Consider the following 26,481-nt stretch of genomic DNA (forward strand, 5'->3'; position numbering starts at 1 on the left):
AACTGGCACAAGTCTCATGTAGCTGAATCCAAATTAAAATAAACTATTCCCAAACCTCAGGAAAGTAAAAAAAGATTATAGTAGCAGCAATATATGTTGGTCTAGTGTCCTTACTTTGGTCTCCTGAAGATGTGCCCATACTGGGAGCAGGCAAGGCCTACTGTTGGTGTGTATACAATTGGCATTAACCTCTCAATATCATCTTGTAATACCCTGTAGAACAGCTTTTCATTTCTCTCTTGGATTCCCATTATGTAGATGTACCTGAAATTAAAGAAAAAAACCCAAAACACTTATGGTTTCATGTTTATTCTTCTTTAAAATGGGATTTAAACTGGGGTAAATGTCAAAGCAAAAATGTTGTACCTCTTCCATCAAATTCCTGCTCCCACTCAAGTCAGGCTTTGAGCACAAAAAACTTGGAAAAAAGAGCAGCACAAAAAAGCTGACATAAACCCACTGCCTGTGACAGACCCTACAAATTAATTCCCCAGCATGCCTGTCAAGAAAAGGTAACCCATGGATTTATTACAGGATGCAGCTGGGAATCTCATAACTGTTCACAGCCAAATATTATCAGAGAAAGAATTTGTCATCCTAAAAAGCAACACCCTGACTGGAAGGTCTTGTTAATCCTGACACTAGCACAGCTGTCAAACAAATTAACTCCCCACAAAAAGTTCATTCTGAAGGGCTTACTGAGGTGTGTAAATGAACCCTGCATTTCTGCACATTTACCTGCCAAATATATCAATATATCAACTCATACTCAGTCTTGCTGAGCCATCAACATCATGGATTAGCAATCTGCCTTAGGCTGCAGCACCCAAGCACTTTGCCAAGCCAGATGAGATGAGTGGTTCAGCTCAGCAAGTGACAGGATGTGTATTTAAAAGTCATCTTTCAGTTTTCCTGGGAGTCAAAGGGTTTTGATGTGGTTCAGTAAGCCTCAAACCCTTCCAGTGCTCCTCTTGCCTTTAGGAGCTAATGTATTTCCACAGGCAGTATATATATATATATATATATATATTTTAATTTTTTTTTTTCTGAAAAGAATAACAGGAGGCTAAAAACATCCCATTCTCAAACAAAGAAACAAATCAAAAGCTTTCACATATTTTTTTTTTTTTTCACCAAATCAGTGAGCTAAAGAAAAAAATCAGATTGACAGAAAAACATTACACAGTTCTAAGGCTCAAAATTCTAACCCTGTCATTCCTTTTTTCTGTCTAACTGGATATAAGCACTGTTTTGCACACCTAAAAATCAAACTCTCCATTTCTCCTGGTTCTTATGTATTTTTCTAGCAAGCACAGCTCCTCTCTCCTCCCCTTCTGTGCTCTAAAAACCTGCCCCCCAAATCCTACATGCTACAGGAATACACATTAGGTACCACAGAAGGCTTTGCAGCTTGGCTGCTGCCTAAATTCCTGCAGGTTCTTTTTTTGTTATCTTGTGACTACAGAATATAAAGGGGGAAAAAAAAGCTCCACAACCTTATTTAGCCACATGATGAACACATGATTGATGCAAGTTTTCTGTGCAAAAGTAAAAATGACCTCCAGCAACTGAGAAACTCAGCAGAGGCATCAAAAACTTCTTTGGTTATCCCCACACAATTATTTTACAGCAATTTCCATTTCTTTGCCTGGCAAAGACCAGAGGAGTGCTTACTTTTCCAAGGGGTCTGTCATTTTTGACAAATTCTTGTGGAAACGTAAGGCTTGGATGTCTTGAGTCTCAATTTTAGGAGGCAGAAGTCCTTGCAGCCCAAGCATTTGTCTCTCATGTAATGTAAAGGCCATACCCTGAAAAAAAAAAAAAAAAAAAAAAGAAGAGGTGAGAAATAATTAGCAGCTCTTCCTCTAGCATCTCTGAGATATTTTCCATTTGCCACTTGTGTCTACCCCCTGCATCCTTTCCTCCTGGTGCCAGAGTAGGGGTTCTCCACATCCTTTGTAGGAATCCCTTTTTCCACAGCTGAGTTTTCCTTTTCAGATTTCAGTTCCTTCTCTTGGAAACTGGAGAACAAGCTCTGAAATCCCACTGCAGGCAGGCTGAATTTAAAAGTAAAATAACAGCTGCTTCTTGAATTGTTTCAGAGGAGCATCAGGTTGACCAGGAACATTTTGATCACCCAGTCTGGTCCCTCAGTCTCATGTATTCCAGGGAGATTTATCTGGTTTGTTTTATTTGCTGCTTTTTTCTACATCATTTAAGGTAACTCAGCCAGTTCCCAGTTGGGGGCTGAGCTGCTGGAGAGCAGTGGAGGTGAAAGAGACCTGGGGGTCCTGGTAGACAAGAAGATGCCCATGAGCCAGCAATGTGCCCTTGTGGCCAAGAAGGCCAATGGCATCCTGGGGTGCATTAGAAAGGGTGTGGTTAGTAGGTCAAGAGAGGTTCTCCTCCCCCTCTATTCTGCATTGGTGAGGGGAGTATTGTGCAGCTGGAGTATTGTGTCCAGTTCTGGGCCCCTCAGTTCAAGAAGGACAGGGAAGTGCTTGAAAGAGTCCAGCGCAGAGCTACTGAGATGATTAAGGGAGTGGAACATCTCCCTTATGAGGAAAGGCTGAGGGAGCTGGGGCTCTTTAGTTTGGAGAAAAGGAGACTGAGGGGTGACCTCATCAATGTTTTCAAATATGTAAGGGGTGAGTGTCAGGGAGATGGAGTTAGGCTTTTCTCAGTGGTGACCAGTGATAGGACAAGGGGTAATGGGTGTAAATTGGAGCATAGGAGGTTCAAGTTGAATATCAGAAAGAATTTTTTTACTGTAAGGGTGACAGAGCCCTGGAACAGGCTGCCCAGGGGGGTTGTGGAGTCTCCTTCACTGGAGACATTCAAAACCCACCTGGACACGTTCCTAGGGGATGTACTCTAGGGGGCCCTGCTCTGGCAGGGGGGGTTGGACTAGATGATCTTTCAGGTCCCTTCCAACCCCTAGGATTCTATGATTCTATGATTCCCCAAGTTACTCAACTACCCCACTGCTTCTTTGGAGATCACAATTCAACCCAAATCCTTCCTTGGGGTTAGAACTAAGATATTTGTCTCCAGCTGTAGTTGCTTACCACCAAAAATCTCATTTCTAACAGGTGTTCAGAAATTCAAACTGCAAAACCAGAGGGTTTCCATTCTTCACTGTTTCAAGGTGGATGAAAAATTTAATAGATTGGGTTTTTAGGTACTAATTTATATTATTTAATAATAATGTTCACTAAAAGTGGCTTTCCACAGAGAACATCCTGCTCTGAGCAGCTCCCTGGGGTAGTTAACCCCTAGGTGTAGCATCACTGACCCAAGGTGGGATTCACAGCCAAGCTGGCCCAAAGTCCTGGCCCCATTTCCCCCACCAACTGACCCCACTTTACATCTGCCACTTCCAAAAGAACCATGATCAACTTCCCTGACTTCAGCTGATCACCCTGGGTCAGGTCAGGGAATGATTAAATCAATTCTTTGAGAAGGCAGGAGCTGAAAGCCCAGGGAAGCCTTTGCTGCACATCAATCTGCAAGGCAAAAAAAAAAATAAAATAAAAGCACTTGGCAGGAAAAGGTCTGGTGGTTGTAGGGACAGGCACAAGGAACACCAGTTCTGCTCACAAACAACACTCCCTTTGTTTACTAAAGCAGCCAGATTAAAAAACAAGAGCCCATTCTCTCAAATTTCCTCACACTTGCTGCCAACATAAAAAACAGAAACCTAAAAGTTTGTCATTACATTGCAAATTCCTCCCACGACCAGAAAAATCACAGGGGAAAAAAAACCCCACAGGCTTTTTTCCACTTTAGAATGAAAATACACAAGTTCAGATTATCTATTTTTCACCTCTCCTTATGTTTGAAGAGTTTCACTGATATGGGTAGAAAACATGCCCAGTAACAAAAAAAAAAAATAAATCTCCAGTTTTAGAGGCTATATTTCAAGGAATCCATCAGATTTGGATCATTATAATCAACAAAACTACTCCATAGGAAAAAAACTTATTTTAAAATAATAATAAATTTAATATACTTCTCTTTGCTTAAATCACACTTCATATCAGTTTTTTGGGCAAATTTTAAGCACTCCACCAGCTTCTCTAGACTAATTCTACACGAGGTTCTCAATTAATAAAATATTTGAAAAGTTAAAAAGCATTATATAGAGAAGAGGAAAAAAAAGTGCAGTGCTTTGAAAGAAAAATTGAAAATACCTTTTTTGCAAAACACTCAAGTATTTAACCCTAGATTAGATTGATGCTTCACATTTCTGACACCCATGTAGAAAATTCAACGCTGAACACTGAATTTATATCTTATCCATGAGCCATTTTAAAACCATTTTTTCCCCTTTCCTGCTGTAACTGTTATTCTCAAGTATGCCTGCAAGGAAATTTAAGATGACAGCTTATTCCTGTACTTTTTACCCTTGCTGCTGACCTTTTGCTGGGTGTCAGAGCCACTTGATAATTTCTTTTTTTGGAAAAGTGAGTTGAATAATCTGAAATTTCCACCAAAATTTCCCCTTTTTCTTCAGTGCCTCCTAAATTTGTTCCAACCAGCAGTCAATGCCTTTCCTAAACAACCCTTTCCTCAACACAAACTGTTGGATTTAGTGATTTAGGAGAGGAAGCCCAGCCCAGCTGGTAAAATTCCTCTAAGATTTTGACTGTGACTTCAGGCACTACAAAAAAGATGCCAAAAAATTTGTGATTTTAAAAAAGGAAAAAAAAAAAAAAAAAAAATTAGTCTCTTTTCAAAAGATACATAAACCCTGGTCAGTGAAGCCACTAATTTAAGGCATTTTAAAGGCCAGAATTCCTTCAGTGCTACCACACTGACATTTTACTCTGAAATATTTCACAGGCAAAACCTACAGAAACCCCCAAGCTCCTGAAAAATAAAAAGTCTACCTTAATTTCCACTTCTAGCATGGCACTGGGATGTGGCTTTTCCTTAATTCCCCTAAACAGGGAAAACAGTGACCTTAACCTACCTGAGCCCTTAAATAAAAGCAAAGGAGCCCTGAGGATTACACACAACAGTTTATTCATATTTTTTCCACTCTATAGGCAAAGTTCAGGTGTTTTCAGTGTTTCTGGAGTTACAATTACATTAAACAGTGTTTTTTTAAATGGTATTAAGGACTTCCAGCTGTTTATTTACCTGACTACTAGATCTTACCACATTAAAAGATGCTTTAATTTCTCCCAGGCTTAATTAAGGAATCTGAATGCCATCAGCCTCCATCCTGAGATTCAATCCTTGTTCCAGCAAGAACAGAACCAGCACTACAAAAACACCAGAGACCTTCCAACATTTGCTATATTCCCATTTATTATCTTTGTTCCTCACCATCAGCTGCCTTTTGGGGTGTGTTATGGGGCTGTGGCTTGTTCCCTGCACAGCCCCCTTGGCAAGATGGATGTTTTTCCTTAAAATATCATTTTAAGAGTTGCAGTGCTACTAATTTCCCTGATTTAATGAGCCCCAGTTCAATCAGACAGAACCAGCCACCAGTTCCCAGTCCATCAGGAGGAAACCAGCAGCACTGGGACAGATGCTCTCAAAGGCACCTTAGAGGCAGAATTCCCTCTGGTTTCCACTGGGATTAAATGCCTCAATAATTTAATGATCTGAACTTGAGTCCCAGGCATCTCTTTTTGGTTTCCTCTGCCCCACAGTGCTAGGTGTCCTTTCTCAGGGTGTTATTCCCTGACTTTCACTTAGATTAGTTCCCTTAATCCTCTTTACAGCTCAGATAAAAACCAGGTGTCCTTTCAAAGACACCACAGACAAACCCAGGAGCTCATCTAGGAGAAAACCCAGCACACTTCCAAGACCACCAATGAATTAATTAATAAGCAGGGACAAATTTAATCTCAACAGAAGGGAAAAAAAAAAAAAAAAAAGGCAAATAAAATGAAGTGTTGACACTTTTCTGTGCCTTTAATCCACAAACTACCTGGCACTGGGGCATCACTCCAGCCCTAACTGGGTTCTACAGCACAAAGCCAGTGGTGCTATAAATACCAGCATAAAAAAAAAAATTCTGGTTTTTTACTTTGCATGAAGGTGAATGGGAGACCTGAATCCTGCAAGCATGATTTGTTTGTTGTGTTTTTTTTTTTTTTAAAAGCACCACTAAATACTACTGAGAGGTTTTTAAGCAGAGAAGTATTAGTGGTGATCAATTTTCCCTCACCTGCAAAATCTTGCAGGCATTTAAACAGGAGGGAATGTTTTTACCTGATAGCATAAATACTCTCAATCATTCTGAAAACCTTTACAGTTTAGGATATGGAACTCATTCAAAGCCCCTGATGAAGATGTAAATGCACAAACATGCCACCATCTGGAAAAATGAGTTAGCCTGCTTCACAGGGAAGATTTAATCAACTGGGTTTCACCTAACTTCTAATAATTGCTACAGCACATTAAGCAGCAGATTGTAGGCTTTGGGGCAGCATTATAAGCATTTTTTAAATCAAACAGATTTGTGGGCTGCTTAACTCTGTTGCCTTCTGCTGAATCAGAGTTCACTCTTACACATCTCCTCTTGCAAATGAATAAACTTCACTCATGAATTCTCATCCACAGATTCCAAGTTTCCCTGTGTTTAGGAGGGAGGTGTAGAATATGGAAGCCTCCTTTGATTTCTTTCCTTTTCAAAATCCAATTTCATACCTTTATTCTCCCAGAAAATCCAATTTCATACCTTTATTCCCCCAGAAACAGCACAGTAGATCCTGGAGGGTACAACTGACACAACATCTACTCCCTGCTGAAGTGGGAAATGACCCAGACCTTTCCCAAGGTTATTAAACCTTGGAAGAGCTTGGTGTGGAATCAGAGCCACCACCCCCTACACCACCTCTGGATGTGTGGAATCAGATGAAAACCCCTCTGGCTGCTGAACCAGCCTCACCTCACCCCCAGCACCTCTCCTGTGACATTTCCCTGCAGCAAATGGGGAAAAGTCAGAAGCAGAAAGACTTTACAGAGGGTCATCCAGGCTCTCTGGGGTTTATTTCCATGCACCAATGATCATAACAGAGCAAAATAATGGCTGAAATGGCTCTGAAATGGTTCACCTACACCATCCAGCATCACTGAACACTCAGAGATGCTTCATTTTCTGATGCCATTGCTTTTGCTCTCCCTTAATGGCATTAATCCCACAGCAAAACAAAAAGAAACCAAGAAGTGAAAAAACAAGACAAGTTTCTTCCTTTCTTTACCCTCTGTCCCAGCAGCTCCTGAGTCCTGAGCAGAACAGTCCATCCAAGTTAAACGAGGTGCAATATCACCTGCCCTTTTTTCTGACAGACAATAAAAGCTGGTTACAGATTAAACAGCTCTATCTTTCCACCTTCAATTCCCTTTCAAAACACACAGATCCCAAGGAAGCTGACAAAAGCTGCAAGAACTACAGCCATGCAACCTTCAGCCAACATTCCAAACCAGCTGGGCAGGACACAAAACTCCTGGTGGGATTTTGGGGCAAGCTCAAGGAAATTCAGCAGCCTCTATCAGTCTCCTGCCTTCTGTGATCCTTCTTTATGACCCATCAGCAACTGCTGGGGATATTTCAAGGGCTGCATTTCTTACTCAGAGGACAATTAGCAGGACCCCCTGTTTATTCCCAGTTTCCCCAAAATTCTGTGTATTCTACACCCTGGCTGCTCAACCCACCTGACACAACCTAAAAAGTATTAAAATAAAAGAAATCAAGAGGCAGTGGAAAAAGAAATGGAGCCATCTGCTTTTACACCTTCAAGTTCATACAATCTTCACACTCTCTGGTCCTATTCCATTTATTTTGTCCATCTAGCTTCAATTTTTGGTTGGTTTCTTTTTTTTTTTTTTTTTTTTTCATTTGTTTTTCACCCTGACTTGGAAACACCCTGTTGGGATATTTGCCAGAAGCCAGGGAGGTGCTGGGAATCTTGGTTAAGGAAACTGATTCTTTAAACAAAGGTAATCTAGCAGAGTTTCTGGAAGTACTGAGTGAGGCACAAATGAAAATAAATTGGGTCCAAAGAGAGGTGAATGACTACAGATGACTAAAGGTATAGCTAAATATAATATATGAGAAGATAACCACCCAGTATGGAAGGTGGACACTGAGACAGTTCCTCAGGAATTAGTCTGGGATTAAACTGTGACACTGCCACTGAGTTATTTTTAAAAATCTATCACATATTCCCAGGCATACTCATACATATGTGTGCATCTATGTCTGTGTTTAATCCCATGTCTGGATGATACTTCCCAAAGAAAAAAAAAATCTGAGAGGCATTGTCAGTACAGGAAAATGATATTAAAGAATGAAATAACCAAATAATACTGAGGAACAGAGTAATAAAAAAGAGGTAATGGAATGAACTGTACAAAACACTGTCACACACTTGGAGAAAAACAAGAATTGTTGAAAAATCACCAAGCAAAAGTGTGACACGTTATTCAGAATCACAAAATTTGCTGCAAGCACCCAGGAAATAAACAGATGAATAATGTCACAGGTCACATATTTCCAGGGAAGGCAAAGACATACTGACACCAGGCCACATGGCAAACATCACCAAGGTGAGGGATGAGCAGCTCATCCATCAGCTGTTCTGTGCTGCAAGGAGAAATCCTGGACCTTGAGGGAGACCCCCAAGCATCATCCCAACAAAAATAACAGATCAGCTGCAAATGCTAAACAAATGAGATTGACCCAGCAGTTTTCTGAGCACCCAACCAGCTTAAAATGGGCACAGCAGGGATCCCCAGCAGCATAAAAGGTCCTGAAGCCAATTTACTGCAATTTGAAACCAAACATCATGGAAGTCTGTAACTGTACACAGATGCCAGTGATGCAGTTACAGCCTGTGCTGCTTTGGGAATTACTGTTACAGCTCATGACCTTTTCTGAGCCACCATGACAAGAAACACTTAAAAGCTGCCTTTCCAACATAAACCCCCAAACCAGCTGAGGGAGGTGCAGGGCCCACCAGTAGAAGACAAGTTAAGGATGTGAAAGAAAATTTAAAAAAAAAAAAAAAAAAGAAAAAGAAAAGGGAAGAGAAAATGCTGCAGGGATGGCAAAGGGCATGAGCAGATTAATGAGCACAAGGGGAAGGGGTGTGTTACTGTCAGTGATGCATCTTGCAGGGCTTATTTTAGGGCCCAGAGATATTAAAGGAGATCAAGTGTTCTGTGGGGCTGCAGAAAAGAAACATAAGCAGCTAAAACAAGAGTGGTAAAAGGACAATCTCAACAAGAGATAAAACCATTTATCTCTGCCTGTATGTCTGAGATATACATCTGCACACCAGGTACTGTGGGGAAGAGAAGCACAAAGGGTAAAGTACTTTGCATATTTAGTCAATAATTTATCTTCTTCTCAATTTCCTAAAGGCTTTTCTGCCTCCAGTATTGAGCTGGATCATTTCACCAGCTTACAGATCCAGACAAACCTTATCAGCCTTAAGGACACACTGGGACAACAGAGCAGAATAAATGTGCAAAGTTATTTTTCCCTCCTGCAAGCATCATTTCTTGGAGACATTACTTTTTTTTTTTTAAACAACTGTTATTAGCAAGCAGCTCTCTGCCTTTCCCTCCTCCTGAAGAAAAACAACAAACCATGAAAACACCACATTGTGCTCAGACCACCAGAGAATTCCAGGCTTCAAAAAAAACAACCCCCCCAAACCCAAAATAAAAAGATATTACCACTGGTAAAAAAAACAATAAGAAGCTATTGTTTTTGTTTCTGAACACTGTTGCATAATCAGCACTTGGAAAAGCTGACAGGGCTTGAAATAATTTCTGCTGGCACATTCTAGTGCAGAGAAGTCTTGAGATAATCTGCCCTTGACAAATGACACCCACCTATTCTTTTCTCCTTCCCCACCATGGCAATCCCCATCTTATTTTTTGCCATCAGGCAGTCTCTGAATTTTTCCAGTTCTCAGGAAGAGCTGCAGCTTGCAGTTCCAAGCTGAATATCCTCCCCAGTTATTTTAAGCCCGTGGGCCAACTTTTAATTCTGACCCAAAAAAACAAAAAAGGGGGACAAAAAAGAAAACAAAAAAAAAAGATTTTTTTTTTGCTGTGCAGAGGGACAAGCTGAGAGAAAGGCTCAGGGCTACATGCCTGGCTTGCCAGCTGGCCAAACTTATAGCAGCACATGCTGCTTTGTGTCTAGGAGGTGGCAGGGGACACAAGGAGGAGCTAAGGATACAGAGGGAGAGGAGTCAGGGCCATGAGGAGAAAAGGAAATTTTGAGGGAAAAGGAAATACAAGGTAATAGAGGAGGGGAGGGGGGGGGGGGGGCAAGGAAAAAAGCTAGGTATTAAAAATACAGGATAAAACTTTGAAGTCCAGCTTTCATAGCTCCATTGCTCCTGAAAAATCCTGCCAGAAGCAGTGAGGTTTGTCACCTTTCTTGGCCACTTCAGACACCTGGGGTCAGCAACCAAAAACCTTCATCTCATCTCTGATTAGTTTTAGCTTACACATGAATTGTTTCAATATTCCTGAAGGCTGTGGGGGGGAAACCAGATTGGGGATGGGGAGGTAGAAAACAGGGTAAAAACAAAAAGGAAAATTGTTGTGGAGGGGAAAAAAAGTAAAAGCCTCTTTCTCAGGAGAAGTTTCTTCTGGATGGCATTAAGATAATGTCTCTACCTTCCAGCTAGCTCCACTTGGGGTATTTTTAGATGTTCTTTGCCTGACTGTCTGCACAGGGATGTTTCTTACTGATATGGCTTGGTCCCAATTCAGAGTCCCACAGGAAAAAGCCAGGACTAGGACAGAGAGGCTAACACTTCCTAGCTCTACCAAGACTCAGCTGGAATTAACTTTTGCAAACTTTAAGACCCTTTATCTGCTGGAATACAACTCAACTTGCTTGCTTGGCACAAGGAAGCAGCAGCACTGGTTGTGTAAAGCCCAGCAAAGCAGGCTGCCAGCAGCAGAAGGTGTTCTTGGAAGTCCTTTTATTTTAAGATGCCCATGGAGTAAACTGGAAACGATCACTGACTCCTCCATCCTCTGTACCCTCTGGGGTTTTTCTTTTCTGGCTGTGGCCCAATCCACCTCCTAGCATGGTTTAACCCTGGAAGAAGGTCGACTGGGTGATCAGCAGATGTAGATATCTGATAATGCCAGGCTACCAACCTTATTTGTTCTGGGGTTTAACATCAGGGGTTTGCCTTTTTCTTTGGTGTGCGCGCTGCGACGCGCGGCCACGCAGGGAACGGCGGCGACCCGGAGTCGGGAGAACATTTTGGGCTTCTTTTGTCCTGTAACCTGGGAAAAGGGTAAGAAAACCATTCAGATACAGAGGTGGTGGAAGTCCTCTTCCTATTTGTAGGCCATGTGTTGGGAGAGAAAAAGGTACATGCTGGGTAAGCTCTAACACAGTGATAATAAACCCAAAGTCGCCCCGCAGCAGCAAGGTGGGAGAATTAAGAAAGATGAGAGCACCTGAATGGAGAGAAAATAGAAAGATACTAAAAATGTGAGCTAGGACTACACCAGGGGCTGCACTCACTGGGTATTGTCTTACAGCAGCACCATAAACCCAGAGCAGAATTGCCATTAGCAAATATTAACTAATATTAGTTAATATTCCATTCCCTGGTGACTCGTGCAACTGGCACCAGAGCAAATACCAGGGAGGACAAAAATGACTTGGGCTACTGCAGCAAGAAGGTTTAAGCTGAGGTTTGGGGTTTTTTTTATTCCATTAGCCTTCTGAGAATGAAATCCTGTAGCCTGGAGGGCAGCAAGGAAAGAAGCTGTCTGTTAACAGATTAAAAGCAGATTAGAAGAAAAGGCAGAATTAAAACGGTCAAAAAAAAAGAAAAAAATGACTGAGTGGTGGATTCCATGCTTAGATTTTAAATCCTTGAATAACTCAGGACCAGCAGGGAATGTGTCCTGGCCCAGCTGGATGTTCCCATCCAAGCCATACATGAGGACAGTCAAGCAGGTATGAGACTTTTTTTTTTTTTGAGGAATGAAATGATGCATGGTTTGGATTTTTCCTTTCTTCCAGATGGAAGCCAAAATTTGATTAAGGAACAAAACTTCATTATCTTAACTATAGCCTGAATACTTCAGAGGACCTTCCCCTAATCAAATTTACACATAATCAGCTTTTCAGATGGCAAACTGATCTTACAAGTTCCAGCCTGAGGACCTGCTTCGAAAATCTTTCCAAGTGTGAAAAGAACATGCAAACATTTCATATTTTTCAGCATCAGTCGCACCTGAGCTCCTCTTCTAAAGGACAGAGCCATTCAGCTGGAACCTTTGCTTCTCATCCCTTATTTATTTGTTTAGGCCTTGCAATTGGAAGAAGTTCCACTCAAACCCCTCCTGTTTAGTTGTTTTGTGGTAAAGAACATAAATTTACTGTGTGGGGACAGGAGGAACTGGAAGCCTTGCCAGCACTACAAACAAATGTTGCTTTTAACATGCTAATTCCTCCCTAAACCAGCTTGGGGTGGACTAAACACAGCTGCTGGGACAGAATTCAGGGGCAGCTGAAAAATCAGGATCAGATAAGCAAAATTCCATTTGTCCTGCAAAACAACCAGCTTTTAGGAACGGCAAATTCAGCCCGAAGTGGTTTCAATTCCCCCTCCTCCTTGGCCCACTGAGTCCGTCTCCTCCTCATGGATCTGTGGCCACAGAGAACCTCAGCCTGGATGAGGTTGGCTCCAACCTGTCCTGAGCAAAGAAACCTTCAGCCAAGAATTAAAAAGCAGGCCAAACACCACCACACCTTCTCTAATTAAATCTGAAATTACTCCCTTGCATTGGTTTCTAAATGAGCATTTAGGAACCCAACAAGATTGTGGCCCAGATTTCTCTGAACTTGATCAGTTAATTCTCTCTTCAACAACACAGAGAAAAAAAACTTTTCAGGGGTGTGATTCAAACCTTACAAATTCTGTAAGGTTTGGAAGGGAGAGGGAAGATTTGCTCCCTGAGGTGCCACACCAAGACCCAAATTCTCATGCTGGAGGTATCTCAGCTGCATAAAGCAAGTGGGAGAACCCAGCTTCATTTTCCTCTCAGTCCCTCTGTTCAGACCCAAGATCAGATCCTGGTTAATTTACACCCAGCCTAAAGCCTGACAGGTTATTCAGCCCTGAGCTCTCCTTCCATTGCTCTCCTAGTTGCTTGCACATCTCCAGCTCCTTTTCTCTCCTTTAAACATGTTCTGCCAAGAAACTTTAGCCTGGCTTATCCTGAAACCACCAACCAAGCATCCTTTCCCCGTGCCCTCTCCACACTCCTCTGTAGGAGTGCCAAGGGTTGTGCTCTGCATGGCCTCCACCCTCTCCTCCTGCCCACCAACCTGGCAAGAACAAGCCACAAACCATCTGCACAGGTCCTTCTGCTTTACAAGTCCTAATTCCTCTTCAAGAATACACCCACAGGGCATTCCAGGCAAGATAACACCAGATAATAAAAACATTTTGGATGCAACGTGGTCTAACAGACAATAAAGAAGAGACACAGGCAGCTCCCCTTCTCCTCATGGGAAAGAAAGGACCATGAAGCTTCATGCCTGGTGGCTCCTGTTTGCCAGCTCTGGCTTTAGGGTTTTAGCCAGCTTCTGGTTTTAGGTCCTCAAACCCATACCTGGGTCTAAGGAGATGAAAGGTTTGGGTCATGCTGCAAGGAGAGGTTTGGAAGATCCCCAAAACCCATACCTGGGTTCAAGAAAATGAAAAGGATGGGTCATGCTGCAAGGAGAGGTTTGGTCTCCCAAACCCATACCTGGGTTCAAAAAGATGAAAAACTTGGGTCATGTTGCAAGGAGAGGTTTGGAAGATCTCCCAAACCCATACCTGGGTCCAAGGAGATGAAAATGTTGGGTCATGCTGCAAGGAGAGGTTTGGTCTCCCAAACCCATACCTGGGTCCAAGGAGATAAAAGGGTTGGGCCATGTTGCAAGGAGAGGTTTGGAAGGTCCCCAAACCATACCTGGGTTCAAGAAGATTAAATACTTGGGTCCTGCTGCAAGGAGAGGTTTGGAAGGTCCCCAAACCCATTCCTGGGTTCCAGAAGATGAAATACTTGGGTCCTGCTGCAAGGAGAGGTTTGGTCTCCCAAACCCATACCGGGGTTCTAGAAGATGAAAAGGCTGGGTCATGCTGCAAGGAGAGGTTTGGTCTCCCAAGCCCATACCTGGGTCCAAGGAGATGAAAGGTTTGGGTCATGTTGCAAGGTGAGGTTTGGAAGGTCCCCAAACCCATACCTGAGTTCAAGAAGATTAAATACTTGGGTGATGCTGCAAGGAGAGGTTTGGTCTCCCAAACCCAGACCTGGGTCTAAGGAGATGAAAGGTTTGGGTCAGGCTGCAAGGAGAGGTTTGGAAGGTTCCCAAACCCATACCTGGGTTCAAGAAAATGAAAAGGTTAGGTCATGTTGCAAGGAGAGGTTTGGAAGGTCCCCCAAACCCACACCTGGGTTCAAGGAGATAAAAGACCTGGGTCCTGCTGCTTCATGGGAAGGTTTTTAACTGGTTTATGATGGGTTTTGTAGAAGAGGTCAGGCTTGAGATGGTGGCACTTCAACCATAAGAAAAAGGAGAGATGATGGTGAGGGTGGAGGTTGCTAGAGAAGGGGGGAGGATGTCAACTGATGGGGAGATGGGGGGGTTCAGTGCTGTGAAAGCAGAGACAGAGCTGAGGTTGTGCAATGTCCTGTGAGGAGGAAATAGGGCAAAAGCAGAGGAATTGAAAGAGGAATAAAACTCCTGCTGAAGCACGTGACAGTATAACCAGAACAAGGGAGTCTTTTCTCCATCCAGTCCTTGCCAGGGGTTAGGACTAAAACAAGACTGTGGAGCACCACCAGACTGGATCTGATGCACCTGGTAGTTCTGAAGTTATTACTCAGTATTTGCTGGGTCCCAGCTGAACAGAACTAAAATCTTCCCATCTGAGGTGACAGCTTCTGCTGTGCCTTATCAGGAGGCATCAGGCCAGGTCAAACTCATTCCCAGTGCTACACCAGTGGCCTTATCTAGGAGCAAATGTTTGGCTGCTGCAATTATGGATCTGTTAAACTGCAGAAGCTCCTTTTAAGGGGAAGGCTCCTCATACTTTTAAAAGGCACAATTACATTGCTCAGAGAGTCAGGAAGCTCAGTGTCAATTAAAGCTTCAATTACTGCATAGGTTGTCCTGATTATACCTTAATACCAAAGAGCAGCTCTCAGTGCTCAGCAGCTTGCACCTGATGACTCTGCAATCTTGCCTTCAGCTTCAAGGACATCAACAGACTACAATTATTCCTGAAATCCTCTGAAAATGAAGATTTCCAGTCTTTCTTTCAGGCACAGAAGACCAACACCTCTAAAAGGTCAACAAACATTTGCTCTCATGTACCCAGCACAGCAAATTATCCTCTGAGTCTGCACTATCACCATTGCCCTCTATTCTCTCTTTTTTTTTTTTTTTTTTTTTTAAAGAAAATAGATTAATCAGACAAGCCAGGTCTAGCCAAGCATGACACAAACCAGGCCCCCACTAGCTGGCTTCATCACTTCACTGATGATAAAGCAGTCTAAAATTATTACATTAGGCAAATGCCAACTATAAATGTGTCTCCCAGTGAGACTTTTACTGAAAGCCAACTCCTTTCTTTCCCTCTTTCTCCTGAGGAAACGAGTTCAACCAGGGGAAAAGTTAAGATGTGAAGTAGTTCAGCAGAGTAAGAAGTTCAAGGCTTGAAGCATCCAGCAAATGGTGAGTTGAAATGAGAGTCATTTCAGAACTCCTCTGTAAAAAAGGTGTATTTTCTGAATTACCTGAACTTAATATTATTAGAAAAACTTCTCACAGCACAACTGGAAAGCAGGACTAAGTAGTTTGGTGGTGGTGTTTTGGTTCATAAAAGGTCTGACTACACAACATCAGGGAGATTTTTTTATTTATACAGTAATGGATCTGAGCTAAACATTTTCCTTAAGCATCACACAGTCCATTACCTTGTTTCTGGGAAGCTGCTGTGCAGTATTTTTGGTCTATTCAAGGCAAATTCACATTTTTATGTTTTCCCTGTCTTATTGCTATGTGTATCTACACGTGTGGGACAGAAGCTTTATCCTGCAGACTCCTCAGAAAGACTGCAAAAATAAACAGAGAGCAACTGTTGTTTTATTCTGGAGAACTGCTACACAGCTGCATTTGAGCTGTTTTCTCCAGTTCAAAAATAGAATTTGGGGGGGGGGAGGGGGCTAGAAGCTGAGAGAGAAAGAAGGATGTCCCAAAAATCAGCTGCACATTTACAAAAGGGGATCCTTCCTGGGAAAACAGCAGCAGCCACAGAGAAAACAAGCAACTGGCTGATTGAGATTTAACTTTCATGGGGATTATGCAAAGTGTAAGCCTGTCAACCACTTACCAACAAGACTCCTCAAAAAAAAAAAAAAAAAAAAAAATATATATATATATATATAAATCCACCCTTAAATCTCAGAACAAGCTGAAAAACTCTCCATACACACAACCAGCTACCACAATACCAGCAAAGTGCTCCTTCTGCTGCTGCCAGCAACATTCTGGCAGCACTCAGGCAAGCACACCCTGACAGCTTCTGTCTCCTTCCTTTGCAGGAGAGCAAAGCTTCAAATCCTGCCTGCACTCACACTGCTGACTCAGAACTTTACTGCAAGGGACCATCAGAAGTTTTGTCCTGGCACTGTAACATTTTCTTTTTAAAATAAAGGCATCTGATAGAGCCAGCAACACCTCAGACACTGCTGGCTGCACGCACACGTGGATCACTTGCAGTGTTCATATTAGTATTTCCATTACTACATATATAAATAAAGAATATATCTATATAAAGTGTATGTATATATAGAGTGTGTATGTATATATGTCTATATATATATGTATATAAAGTGTATATATATATATAAAGTGTGTATACATATATAAAGTGTGTATATATATATATATATATATATATAAAAAGTGTACATATAAAGTTTCCCCTTGCTGTTCACTATTAACTTTTTGGAACTGAGAACACTGACCCCAAATAATTAACATCTTGCTTGGCTGCCAGATGATCCGTTCGGTTTTGTTGTTTCATTTTTTTTTCCCTTAATCAGCTCCCCACCATTCCTGTACATTTCTCCAAGTCCTGCCAAGCCACCAGCACACCCCATCTCTCCCACACCAGCGTCCCCCTCACCCCACTGAAGGTTTGGGGGGAGGGTGGCCACTTCTTCCCAAACAACACAACCCCTCAGAGCTCTTCCAACAAAACCCCGAGCCCGCCTTCCCAAACTTTCGACTCTCTCCGCTTTTTTAGGGCAGAAGTTGAGCGCGGGGGCTGTGGGGCCGCGGCCCCCCCAGAAGAGGAGGGGGCAAAGGAGATGTTTTCAAGGTGTTTGTCCCGCCTTTTGACGGCTGCTCAACACACCCAAGCTTAAATCCTGTTTCCTCCGAAGCCAAGCAACCACCTTGGGTGTTTTCCACCTGCTGCCAGGCCCTGGGTACCAGGCGGTGGCCTCCATCCCCCCACCCTCGCCCTACACACCCCGGGATGGGGGATGGGGGGGGGTTTCCCCGCACCAGGCCGAGCCCCCGGGGCCTGCCAGGAAACCGGGCCCGAGCTGCTGGTGTTTTTGGGGCGAGTGGAGTTCATCCCCTCACCTTTCCCTCCATCCCCCTTTTCCCGCTCCCGGGAGGGCTTTTTGCCCCCTGAGGGCGGGAGGGGCTGACCCCAAACCCGGGCCCTCCCGGCCCCGAGGCCGCTGCCCGCCGCACAGCGGGGTGAGGGGCTGGGGCAGGGCACCAAGCGCCGGGTTCCTCAGCCTGGCACAACACGCAGGGCCGAAGGGTTTCGACGAAGGGAGGGGGGGAGGGAGGAGGCACTGGAGGAAGAAAGGGTCGAGGCTCTGGAGAAAACGCCCCCAAAGATACGGGTTTGTCGAGAGAGGCCTTTCGTACGCCATTGCAATTGTAAAATTGTTACCAGAATGGGATCTACCTCCTCCTGCGGCTGCTGCCCGCTGGGTGATGCTGGCCGAGGACCTGTTTCTATTGTGCGACAGCAGCTCCCATCCGCCGGAGCTCCGTCCGCCTCAGAACCCGGCACTGACTGGAGCCGACACGGAGGCACCAGGGAGGGACACCCCGGAGGGCGGGACGTTCCCCGTGACTGACACGCCGGGTCAGCCAATGACAAGGAAGCTTCCGCGCCGGCCGGCGGCAGCTCTCGGCCAATCAGCTTTGTTCTCCGCGGCTCCCCGCCGTGACAGCGGGGAAAGAGCGCCGGGCTTGTTATATGCTAATTAAGATAGGAGAGACAGCCAATCAGCGTGCAGGGGCGGGGCGATCGGGAGCAGCGAGCCGGGAAAGGGGCGGGGCCAGGGGTTGTGTGAGAGGGCGGGAAGGGAACGAGTTGGGAGAGGAATGGGGGGAGAGGAATGGGGGGAGAGGAATGGGGGGAGAGGAATGGGGGGAGAGGAATGGGGGGAGAGGAATGGGGGGACTGTGAGGGGACATTGAGGGGACAGTGAGGGGACTGAGGGGACACTGAGGGGACATTGAGGGGACAGTGAGGGGACTGTGAGGGGATATTGAGGGGACAGTGAGGGGACTGAGGGGACTGTGAGGGGACAGTGAGGGGACATTGAGGGGACAGTGGACTGTGAGGGGACTGTGAGGGGACAGTGAGGGGACAGTGGACTGTGAGGGGACTGTGAGGGGAGAGGGGACAGTGAGGGGACTGAGGGGACAGTGAGGGGACTGTGAGGGGACAGTGGACTGTGAGGGGACAGTGGACTGTGAGGGGACTGTGAGGGGACAGTGGACTGTGAGGGGACTGTGAGGGGAGAGGGGACAGTGAGGGGACTGAGGGGACAGTGAGGGGACTGTGAGGGGACAGTGGACTGTGAGGGGACAGTGAGGGGACTGAGGGGACTGTGAGGGGATTGTGAGGGGACAGTGGACTGTGAGGGGACTGTGAGGGGACAGTGAGGGGACAGTGGACTGTGAGGGGACTGTGAGGGGACAGTGAGGGGAGAGGGGACTGTGAGGGGACAGTGAGGGGACTGAGGGGAGAGGCAGAGACAGGAGGGGACAGTGGACTGTGAGGGGACAGGGGAGAGAGAGGGGACTGTGAGGGGACAGTGTGGGACAGAGGGGAGAGGCAGGGACAGGAGGGGACAGTGAGGAGAGTGAGGGGACACTGAGGGACATTGAGGGGACAGGGAGGGGAGAATGAAGGGAGAATGAAGGAACGGTGAGGGGACTGTGAGAGGAGAGGGAGGGGACAGTGAGGGAAGAGTGAGGGGACAGTGATGGGGGGACAGTGAGGGGAGAGGGAGAGGAGAGCGAGGGGACAGGGAGGGGAGAGGGAGGGAACACTGAGGGGACTGTAAGGGATGAGTGAAGGGACTGTGAAGGGACATTGAAGGGGGACTGTAAGGGGAGAGGGACGGGACATTGAGGGGACAGTGAGGGGGGGGACAGTGAGAGGAGAGAGGGGACATGGAGGGAAGAGTGAGGGAACACTGAGGGGAGAGGAAGGGGACTGTGAGGGGACAGAGGTTGTGAGGGGCTATGACGGGAAAGGGAGAGTGTGGGGATGGGGACAGCGAGGGTCTGGAGGGGCTGTGAGAGCAGACAGTGAGGGGACAGGGGCTGTGAGGGGACAGGGACAATGAGGGGATAGGCTATGAAGGGATGGGGACAGGGGGACAGGAACTGTGAGGGGATGGGGAGAGTGAGGGGTTGGGACTGTGAGGAGCTGGGGACAAGGAGGAGATGAGGACAGTGAGGAGATGGGGCTGTGAGGGAACAGTGGTGCTGAGGATGTGAGGGGCCACATCTCCTGTGGGGTGGCACACTGGGGAGGAGAGGAGGGGACAAGCAGAGCCCTGGTGTCTGGTTGTAGTTACATGAAGCAAGATGGATGCTGCTTCCCGAGGGCCCAGGAGCAGTAACACCTCTGAGGAGTTCAGCCCTGTCCTGTGTGATGCCTGGAGGAGCCTGGAGGGCTGGAACCTGCAGTGTGCCTGTCACAGGTGGGATTAAAACACCAGGCTGGGCAGAAGGTGGTGAGGCAGCTAATGCTGCAAGTCAGGACTAAGACTGTCAGGTCCAGAAAAAAAAAAAAAAAAAAATCATGGTCTGGAAAAGCATCAGTTTCATGATAATGTCTTAATGCTGCTCTTGCCTTGAAGTGCTAACTCTCCCCCAGCCAGGCTGCTCACTGCTTGGAAAGGGAAGGTACAAGGGGATGAATTGTGGCTGCTCAGCTCACCCCAGTTTTTTCCCATCTCCAGCCCAGCCCCTGAGATGTTTCCCAGTGCTGTGAATTCCCCCTGCTGGCACTTCAGCCCATCTCAATGCGGAGATGTCCCCATCAGCCCCGTGCACCCCAAAAGGAGCAGAGTTGCTCTAGGAACTGTAACAATTGAAGCCCAAAAAAGCCAAGCAAAACTGTTTACAGACAGAGTTTTGAGCCTTTAAACAGCAAAGGTATTTTTATTTTCGGATCCCGGGAACTCCCAGCTCCCGCTGGACCAAGAGTTCCTGACCCGGGGGAAAGGGTTGGGGTATTTATAGGGGAGGTTACATACATAGTCATAAGTTAGCAGCGTATAATTATAATATTCATTAAGGCGGAGTCTAGGCGGAGTCTAGGTGGAGTCAGGCGGAGTCAGGCGGAGCCTGGGCGGAAATGTCGGGGGGGTCTTTGGATGAAGTAAGAAATCCTTCTCGAAACTTGAACTCTTTATCTCTCCTATTTTCGATGACTTCGCTCTTGTTACAGAGCGAAATTGGACCCTTGCGATAATTTCTCCCTTATCTGCTGGTTGTGGCTGCCTCATCCTGTCTCCGTGCAGGTGTTTGCACTCCCCCAGTGCCCAGCTGGCCTTGGCAGTGCCCTGCTTTTGAGAACAAGACCTACAGAAGTTAATCCCCTCGCTGCCTAGTTGGCCTTGGCAGTGCCTTGTTTTGAGAACAAGACCTACAGAAGTTAATCCCCTCGCTGCCTGGTTGGCCTTGGCAGTGCCTTGTTTTTAAAAGCAAGATCTGTACTTACAGGACAGAAGATGTTCACGCTGCTTTAGTGGAAAGTTACAGGAATTAACCCCGTCACGAGTTAACCCCGTCAGGGTCTTTCTCTGTTTTACAATAAAGATATGAACCCACTTCATAAAATCCTCCCCTTTTCTGATGATTTTGGAGGCCTGTCATGAAGTGCAAGTGCAGCTCAGGTATTAAGAAAAAATTGATGCTGAGGGTGCCCAGAGAGGTGGGAGATGCCCCATCCCTGGAACCATTCCAGGTCAGGTTGGATGGGGCTCTGAGCAACCTGATCCAGTTGGAGATGTCCCTGGGGTTGGACTGGATGGACTTGAGAGGTCCCTTCCCACCCAAAGCAGTGAATGATGCAAATCCAGACTCTACCCCACCAAACCTTTTCCAAGCAGCAGGTTGTTGTGGGGAGGAGTTTCTTCACCTCCCCAGCCACCAAACAACTGTGAGATTCAGGGTGAATCCATCTGTGCTGTAGGGAAGGCTGCACTTTCTCCACCTCCTCCTCCTCCCCAGGGCTTTTATCACCATATTTGGTGCTCAGCACCCAAGAGTTTCTTCTGGCACAGGCGATGTTGTTGCTTTGCTGTTCCCAAGAGAGCAACTGGGAGCCCTTGGCATTCCTCAGCTCCCCAGATCCATCTGCCAGGGCTCTGCTTTCCCTCCTGCCTGCAGAGCAGCCTTGAGCAGCCTCACAGCTGACTCCCTGCAGGGCATGAATCCATTCAAAAATTTTGCAGGTGACCAGGAAACTCCTCTCATTCAAGTTTTCCTGGACTTTGGATCTTTATTTCTGGCTCTCTCTCTTAAACCCCAGAGCTGGGCGTTGCCTCTTTTATTTTTCTCTGTTTATTTTTCTCATGATGAACCTCACTGATTGTCATCGAGTCTGCCTGATAAATCAAACACAAGACTGAGATGTCAGCCCTGAGATAATTTTGTCTCTCCTTGCTCTAACATTCCCTGTTCTTTTTTTTTTTCAAATATCCTATTTAAAGCATCATCACCAAAGCTGTTCTTATATCACTGATTCTTCAGGCAAATTTGAAACACCCCCCCCCAAAAAAAAAATTATAAATCCCTTTTCTGCTCTCCTCACCTACATCCAGTGCTCTTTTTCCTTCCCTCCATATTCCTGCCCCAACACCCACACTGTCCCTGCCATAAATACACTTTTTTTCAGCACCCATTTTAGTTTTCATCTCCAAAATTTTGACAGCATGGACTGGCAGGCAAGCCAGCACTTGGGAAGAAAGTCCCTGCAGCTGGATAGAAACTGGCATCTTCCCCCCCCCAACTCATTAATTATGTTAAAGAGGGCTGAGGGTTAATTACATGGTTAGATTAATTCTCCCCTAGAGGCATGGCCCTAATGTCTCATCTCCATTAAGCCATGAGGCTGTAGCAGGAACTGGGCAGTAAAGGTGATTGTGATTTGTGATGATTGTGGTTTATGATGAAAAACAGTGGGGTTTATTACACTGATTCTACTAAAAGATATTACAGCACCCACACTGTTAAAATGTTTTACACCACCCCAACCAGCTCCTCATTTGTCTGATGGGAAATCAGAACATTTTTAATGGGAAATCAGAAGGACACAGGGCCTGAACTCAGGCTGGCAGTTTAGGCTCAGGAGAAAAAAAAAAAAAAAAAATCTGTCTTTAATGCTAACTACATGAATTTTCTAATTAACCTATTAATTTTCGTCCCCCTGACCTGTGTCAGCGGGTCAGCACCAACATCAACCCGCGGCTTTGGGACGGTTCTTTGAAGCATGAAGCACAGCAAGCACCGAAGGGACGGACTGCCCTCTGCTGGCCCCTCAGGGTATAACAAGTTGGCATCGTCTTGGACCAAAAAAAAAGGAAAAAAAAGGTAAAAAGTACTCGCTGTGAGTTTGGAAGCCCTTAAATCCCATTGGATCTGTTTTGAACGGGACAGGGGTGTTACTCAAACACCTCGAGGGAGAGTCGAAGCCCAGCAGGAAGGGTTTGGTGACATTCCACCTAGGTTTAAAATCTTGAAATCAGCACCCAGCTCTTTTCTGTCTCTCTCTCTCTCCTCCAGCTGAGAAGAGACCTGGCAGGGACTGCCCAGAGAAGGTTAAAGGTTGAGTCCCATCAGCACATGAACACTCAGTGACTCTTTCTTCTTTTAAACCAGCCTGAGCTCTGCCTTGTAAAATGTCTTTGTATTCCAAAATATTTATATAACTTAGGACAGTCAACCTGTTGATGTGAGAGAACTTACTTTAAAATGGGGTCAGCCATAAATTATCAGAATATTGTGGTTTTTTTGTGTTAGTTGTTGGTTTTAGTTATTGGTGGTGGTGCTGGTGGTGGTGTTAGTTGTTGTTGTTGTGGCTGCCATGCATTTTGCATCAGAAAATTGTTCCAAAATTTCACACTGGTGTCTCAGGCCTGAAACTCTCTCTAATGAGGTTTCCTCTGAGGGTGGTGAAACACCTGAACAGGCTGCCCAGAGAAAATGTGGATGCTCCATCATCCCTGGAATGTTGGACAGGGCTCTGAGCAACCTGCTCTGGCTGCTCACTGCACTGGGCTTGGACTAGATGGCCTCTGGATGTCCCTTCCAACCCTGGGATTCTGAGGAGAACACTGTGCTTTTGTCTCTCAGACAAAAATAATGCTGAGATCTGCCAAAAACCCACCAGTAACCTTCACAGGTCTCCAAATGATACCAACTTGAGAGGACAAAGTGTGAGTTTTCTCTATCTGTTGACACAGTATCATCACCTCCACCCTGATTTCTCTGTAAGGCTAGAGAAGGAGCTCAGTTTCCTACAAAAAAAGTGTGAAAAGAGACTGTGAGTTGTTAAGCAGAGCTTTGGGAGCTACCATTGGTAAAACCACCCAGGGACTCTGCTAAAGTCCTAGAGCTGCTGACCAGGAGGCAACATCTGTGTCCTGCTTGGACTCCTGTGCCTTTTAAGTCCTAAATCTCACTCCTCCTGCAGGAGGTTGATATTAAAAAGGTGATCAACAGTTACAGAGGGAGTTTTTATATCTCCCATAAACACTAAAAGCCATAAATCCTTCCCATCTATTGTGCCTCATGTTGATCTTTTTCCTTTTTTTTTTTTTTTTTTCTGTAGATATCTGGATCTGGAGCAGCATCAGACAGCTCTGTGATGAGATACAGAGTTATGAGCCTGCAAGAAATCCTGCTTTGGCCCTTCCTCAGAGGGTCTTCTGTAGTTTAAATTCCAGAGAACCCAACTCCATCATCAGCACTGCTGGGAATGGAAGTGAGCAAAAACCCCCAAAAAAAGCAGTTTCCAATATAATTTTTAAAATATTACTACAAGGCATCAGCCTCTTGGGCTTTAGAAGCCACTTGATTTAGTGAGAACACCTATCTCAGTTCAGTCCCATGGGGTTCCCTCCCTTCTGCCTGCAGGGAACATACTGGAAATGGGATTCTGTCAGTTTTATACTGTCCTCAACTCTCACCTTGAAGCACCTTTACCCACATCTCTTGCCATTTTCTGGGAGGAATATTCTAAATTTCTTGAAATGAAACCTAAACACCATCTGTGTGTGCACATAAACACCTCACACAGGAATTAATTATACTTTAAAATACAGTCTGTCCCTCTGAAGATGTACAGGGGTAAATGCTCTCCAAAGCTTAATCAAAATTTATCCAGGCTTCCTAAAACACCTGATTCTCAACGTCAAGCTGCTCAGATACATTCTTCTTGGGTTAAAAGAAACTCATTGATGCTCTGTTGTGGTTGGACTTTGGGATCTGGCTGTGATTTTGCTCCCCAGGATGTCTCCAACAGCAGACTTAAAAGTCAGCTGATGCTTTTCATGCCTCTGAAGGTCTGGTGAATGCAGCTCTGCTTGGAACAACTGATGAATCCCAACGTGGTTAAAAAGAAAGTGCAGTAAAAAGTCATCTGTCTGTGACCAGCAACCCCCCAAGCAGCAGCTGAGCCATCATTTGACATTTCAAGGAGTTTTTAAGAGCAGCTGCATCCTCCTCTCCCTGACAGATTCCCAGTCTCCAGCTCATGAGTGGCTGGAGTGGAAGGACAGACCCTTGGATGGAGGCCACCAGGAGTGGCTCCCAGAGATTCCAGGCATGGGGGTGTTCCTCCCTCTGATCTTCAGATGAAATTCCAGCCACACCAGAGGCACTTCCATACCTGACTGCTGAACTCAAGGTCCTCCTCAGCTTGGAGACAACTGCAGTCCCTCTGCTTCTGTCATTGAAGTCCCCTCCTTGTCACTGTGGCACCTCCTGATGTCACCACATCACTGGGCCCTGGAGATGGCACTCTCTGTCCTTCCTGTTCAGCACTTCTCTAAATCCAGAGAGATTTAACTCATCCCACCTTACTGCCAGGTGGCCATGGTGGCCATCACACCATCTGCCTCATTAATAGCCTTTTTCCTCTTTGGCAAGTCACCAACACATGGAAATTTATTGAAAAACCTTGCACTGGAGGGCTTCTTCAAACACCTGCAAGAAGAAGCAGTTTGCAGAAGTCACCATGTTGGGTGAAGAGGTCTAAATCCTTCCCAGAGACCCTGAGCACTCAAATGGACCACAGCAACCAAAGGGAAAGCCACCCAGCACCAAACCACCCCAGAATTAAATATTCATGTTTTATGTCCACTAACTCAGGTGGTTGGGACCACCTGCAGAAGAAACCTGGATGCAAGCACTGGAATAAATGTTGGAAGCCTCAGAAGAAGCAAAAAATAATGAGGAGCCACCAAGCAGGGAAGGCTCAGGCCTTCAAAGTTTATTGTTGCAGATGAGAAACAAATCTGGCTGAGCACACTCAGGTAACAAATCAGAGCCCCCCCGACTCATCTCCCCCTTTCCCAGCACGTGAAATTTGGGAACAACATTAAATGAACCCAGATGGAAAAACCCAGAGCAGGGGCAACAAGCTCCTGTGAAGTTTGGCTTCTTGTGAAGTTAATTTCAGACCCAAGCTCCCCCTCTCCTCCTTAGGAGATGACATTCATATAGTAAAACTCCTCCTTTCATGGCACAGAGTCCCATCCACCTCTGGTGAGGACGTTTGGGCTGAACACAACAAATGGGTTCTGGTTTCAGAGGACACAGTGCCTGATGTTGGCCAGGGTGGGTTTGGTGGCTGCTGATTTCCTGTCTCAGTGTGTGGCACCCGATGGCTGAAGCTGTCAGAAGAGTCTCTGAGTCAGCCCTCACCTTGCTGATCTGATCCTGCAGGTTTAAACTCTGTCCCCTTGCCATTCCTGATCTGATCCTGAAGATTTAAACTCTGTCCCTCTCCCAAATATCTGATCTGATCCTGCAGGGTTAAACTCTGTCCCTCTCCCAAACATCTGATCTGATCCTGCAGGGTTAAACTCTGTCCCTCTCCCAAACATCTGATCTGATCCTGCAGGGTT

General features: G+C 45.5%; 2 protein-coding genes across 3 annotated transcripts in view; both read right to left on the reverse strand.

The window, feature by feature from the left end:
* LOC139789506 (NAD-dependent malic enzyme, mitochondrial-like) overlaps positions 1 to 18,169 on the reverse strand; it is a 35,239-nt gene extending 17,070 nt beyond the window's left edge. The window contains exons 1-4 of one of the 2 annotated variants that reach the window (XM_071730355.1): positions 18,003 to 18,169; positions 11,152 to 11,283; positions 1,675 to 1,808; positions 115 to 264 (exon numbers count right to left, since the gene is read on the reverse strand). In XM_071730355.1, coding sequence (XP_071586456.1) covers positions 115 to 264; positions 1,675 to 1,808; positions 11,152 to 11,259 — 392 coding nt within the window. In that variant the 5' untranslated portion in view covers positions 11,260 to 11,283; positions 18,003 to 18,169. Of the gene's footprint in view, positions 1 to 114; positions 265 to 1,674; positions 1,809 to 11,151; positions 11,284 to 17,987 lie in introns of both variants that reach the window. The other variant, XM_071730357.1, reaches the window with a different exon arrangement.
* Positions 18,170 to 25,817: 7,648 nt separating this feature from the next.
* Positions 25,818 to 26,481, reverse strand: part of LOC139789784 (mitogen-activated protein kinase 4) — a 30,368-nt gene continuing 29,704 nt past the window's right edge. Inside the window, exon 8 of the mRNA XM_071730853.1 lies at positions 25,818 to 26,325. The gene's annotated coding sequence lies outside the window, so the exon portion shown is untranslated. The remainder of the gene's footprint in view (positions 26,326 to 26,481) is intronic.

The sequence above is a fragment of the Heliangelus exortis genome, chromosome Z, assembly GCF_036169615.1.
Source record: "Heliangelus exortis chromosome Z, bHelExo1.hap1, whole genome shotgun sequence".
Taxonomy (NCBI): Eukaryota; Metazoa; Chordata; class Aves; order Apodiformes; family Trochilidae; genus Heliangelus; species Heliangelus exortis.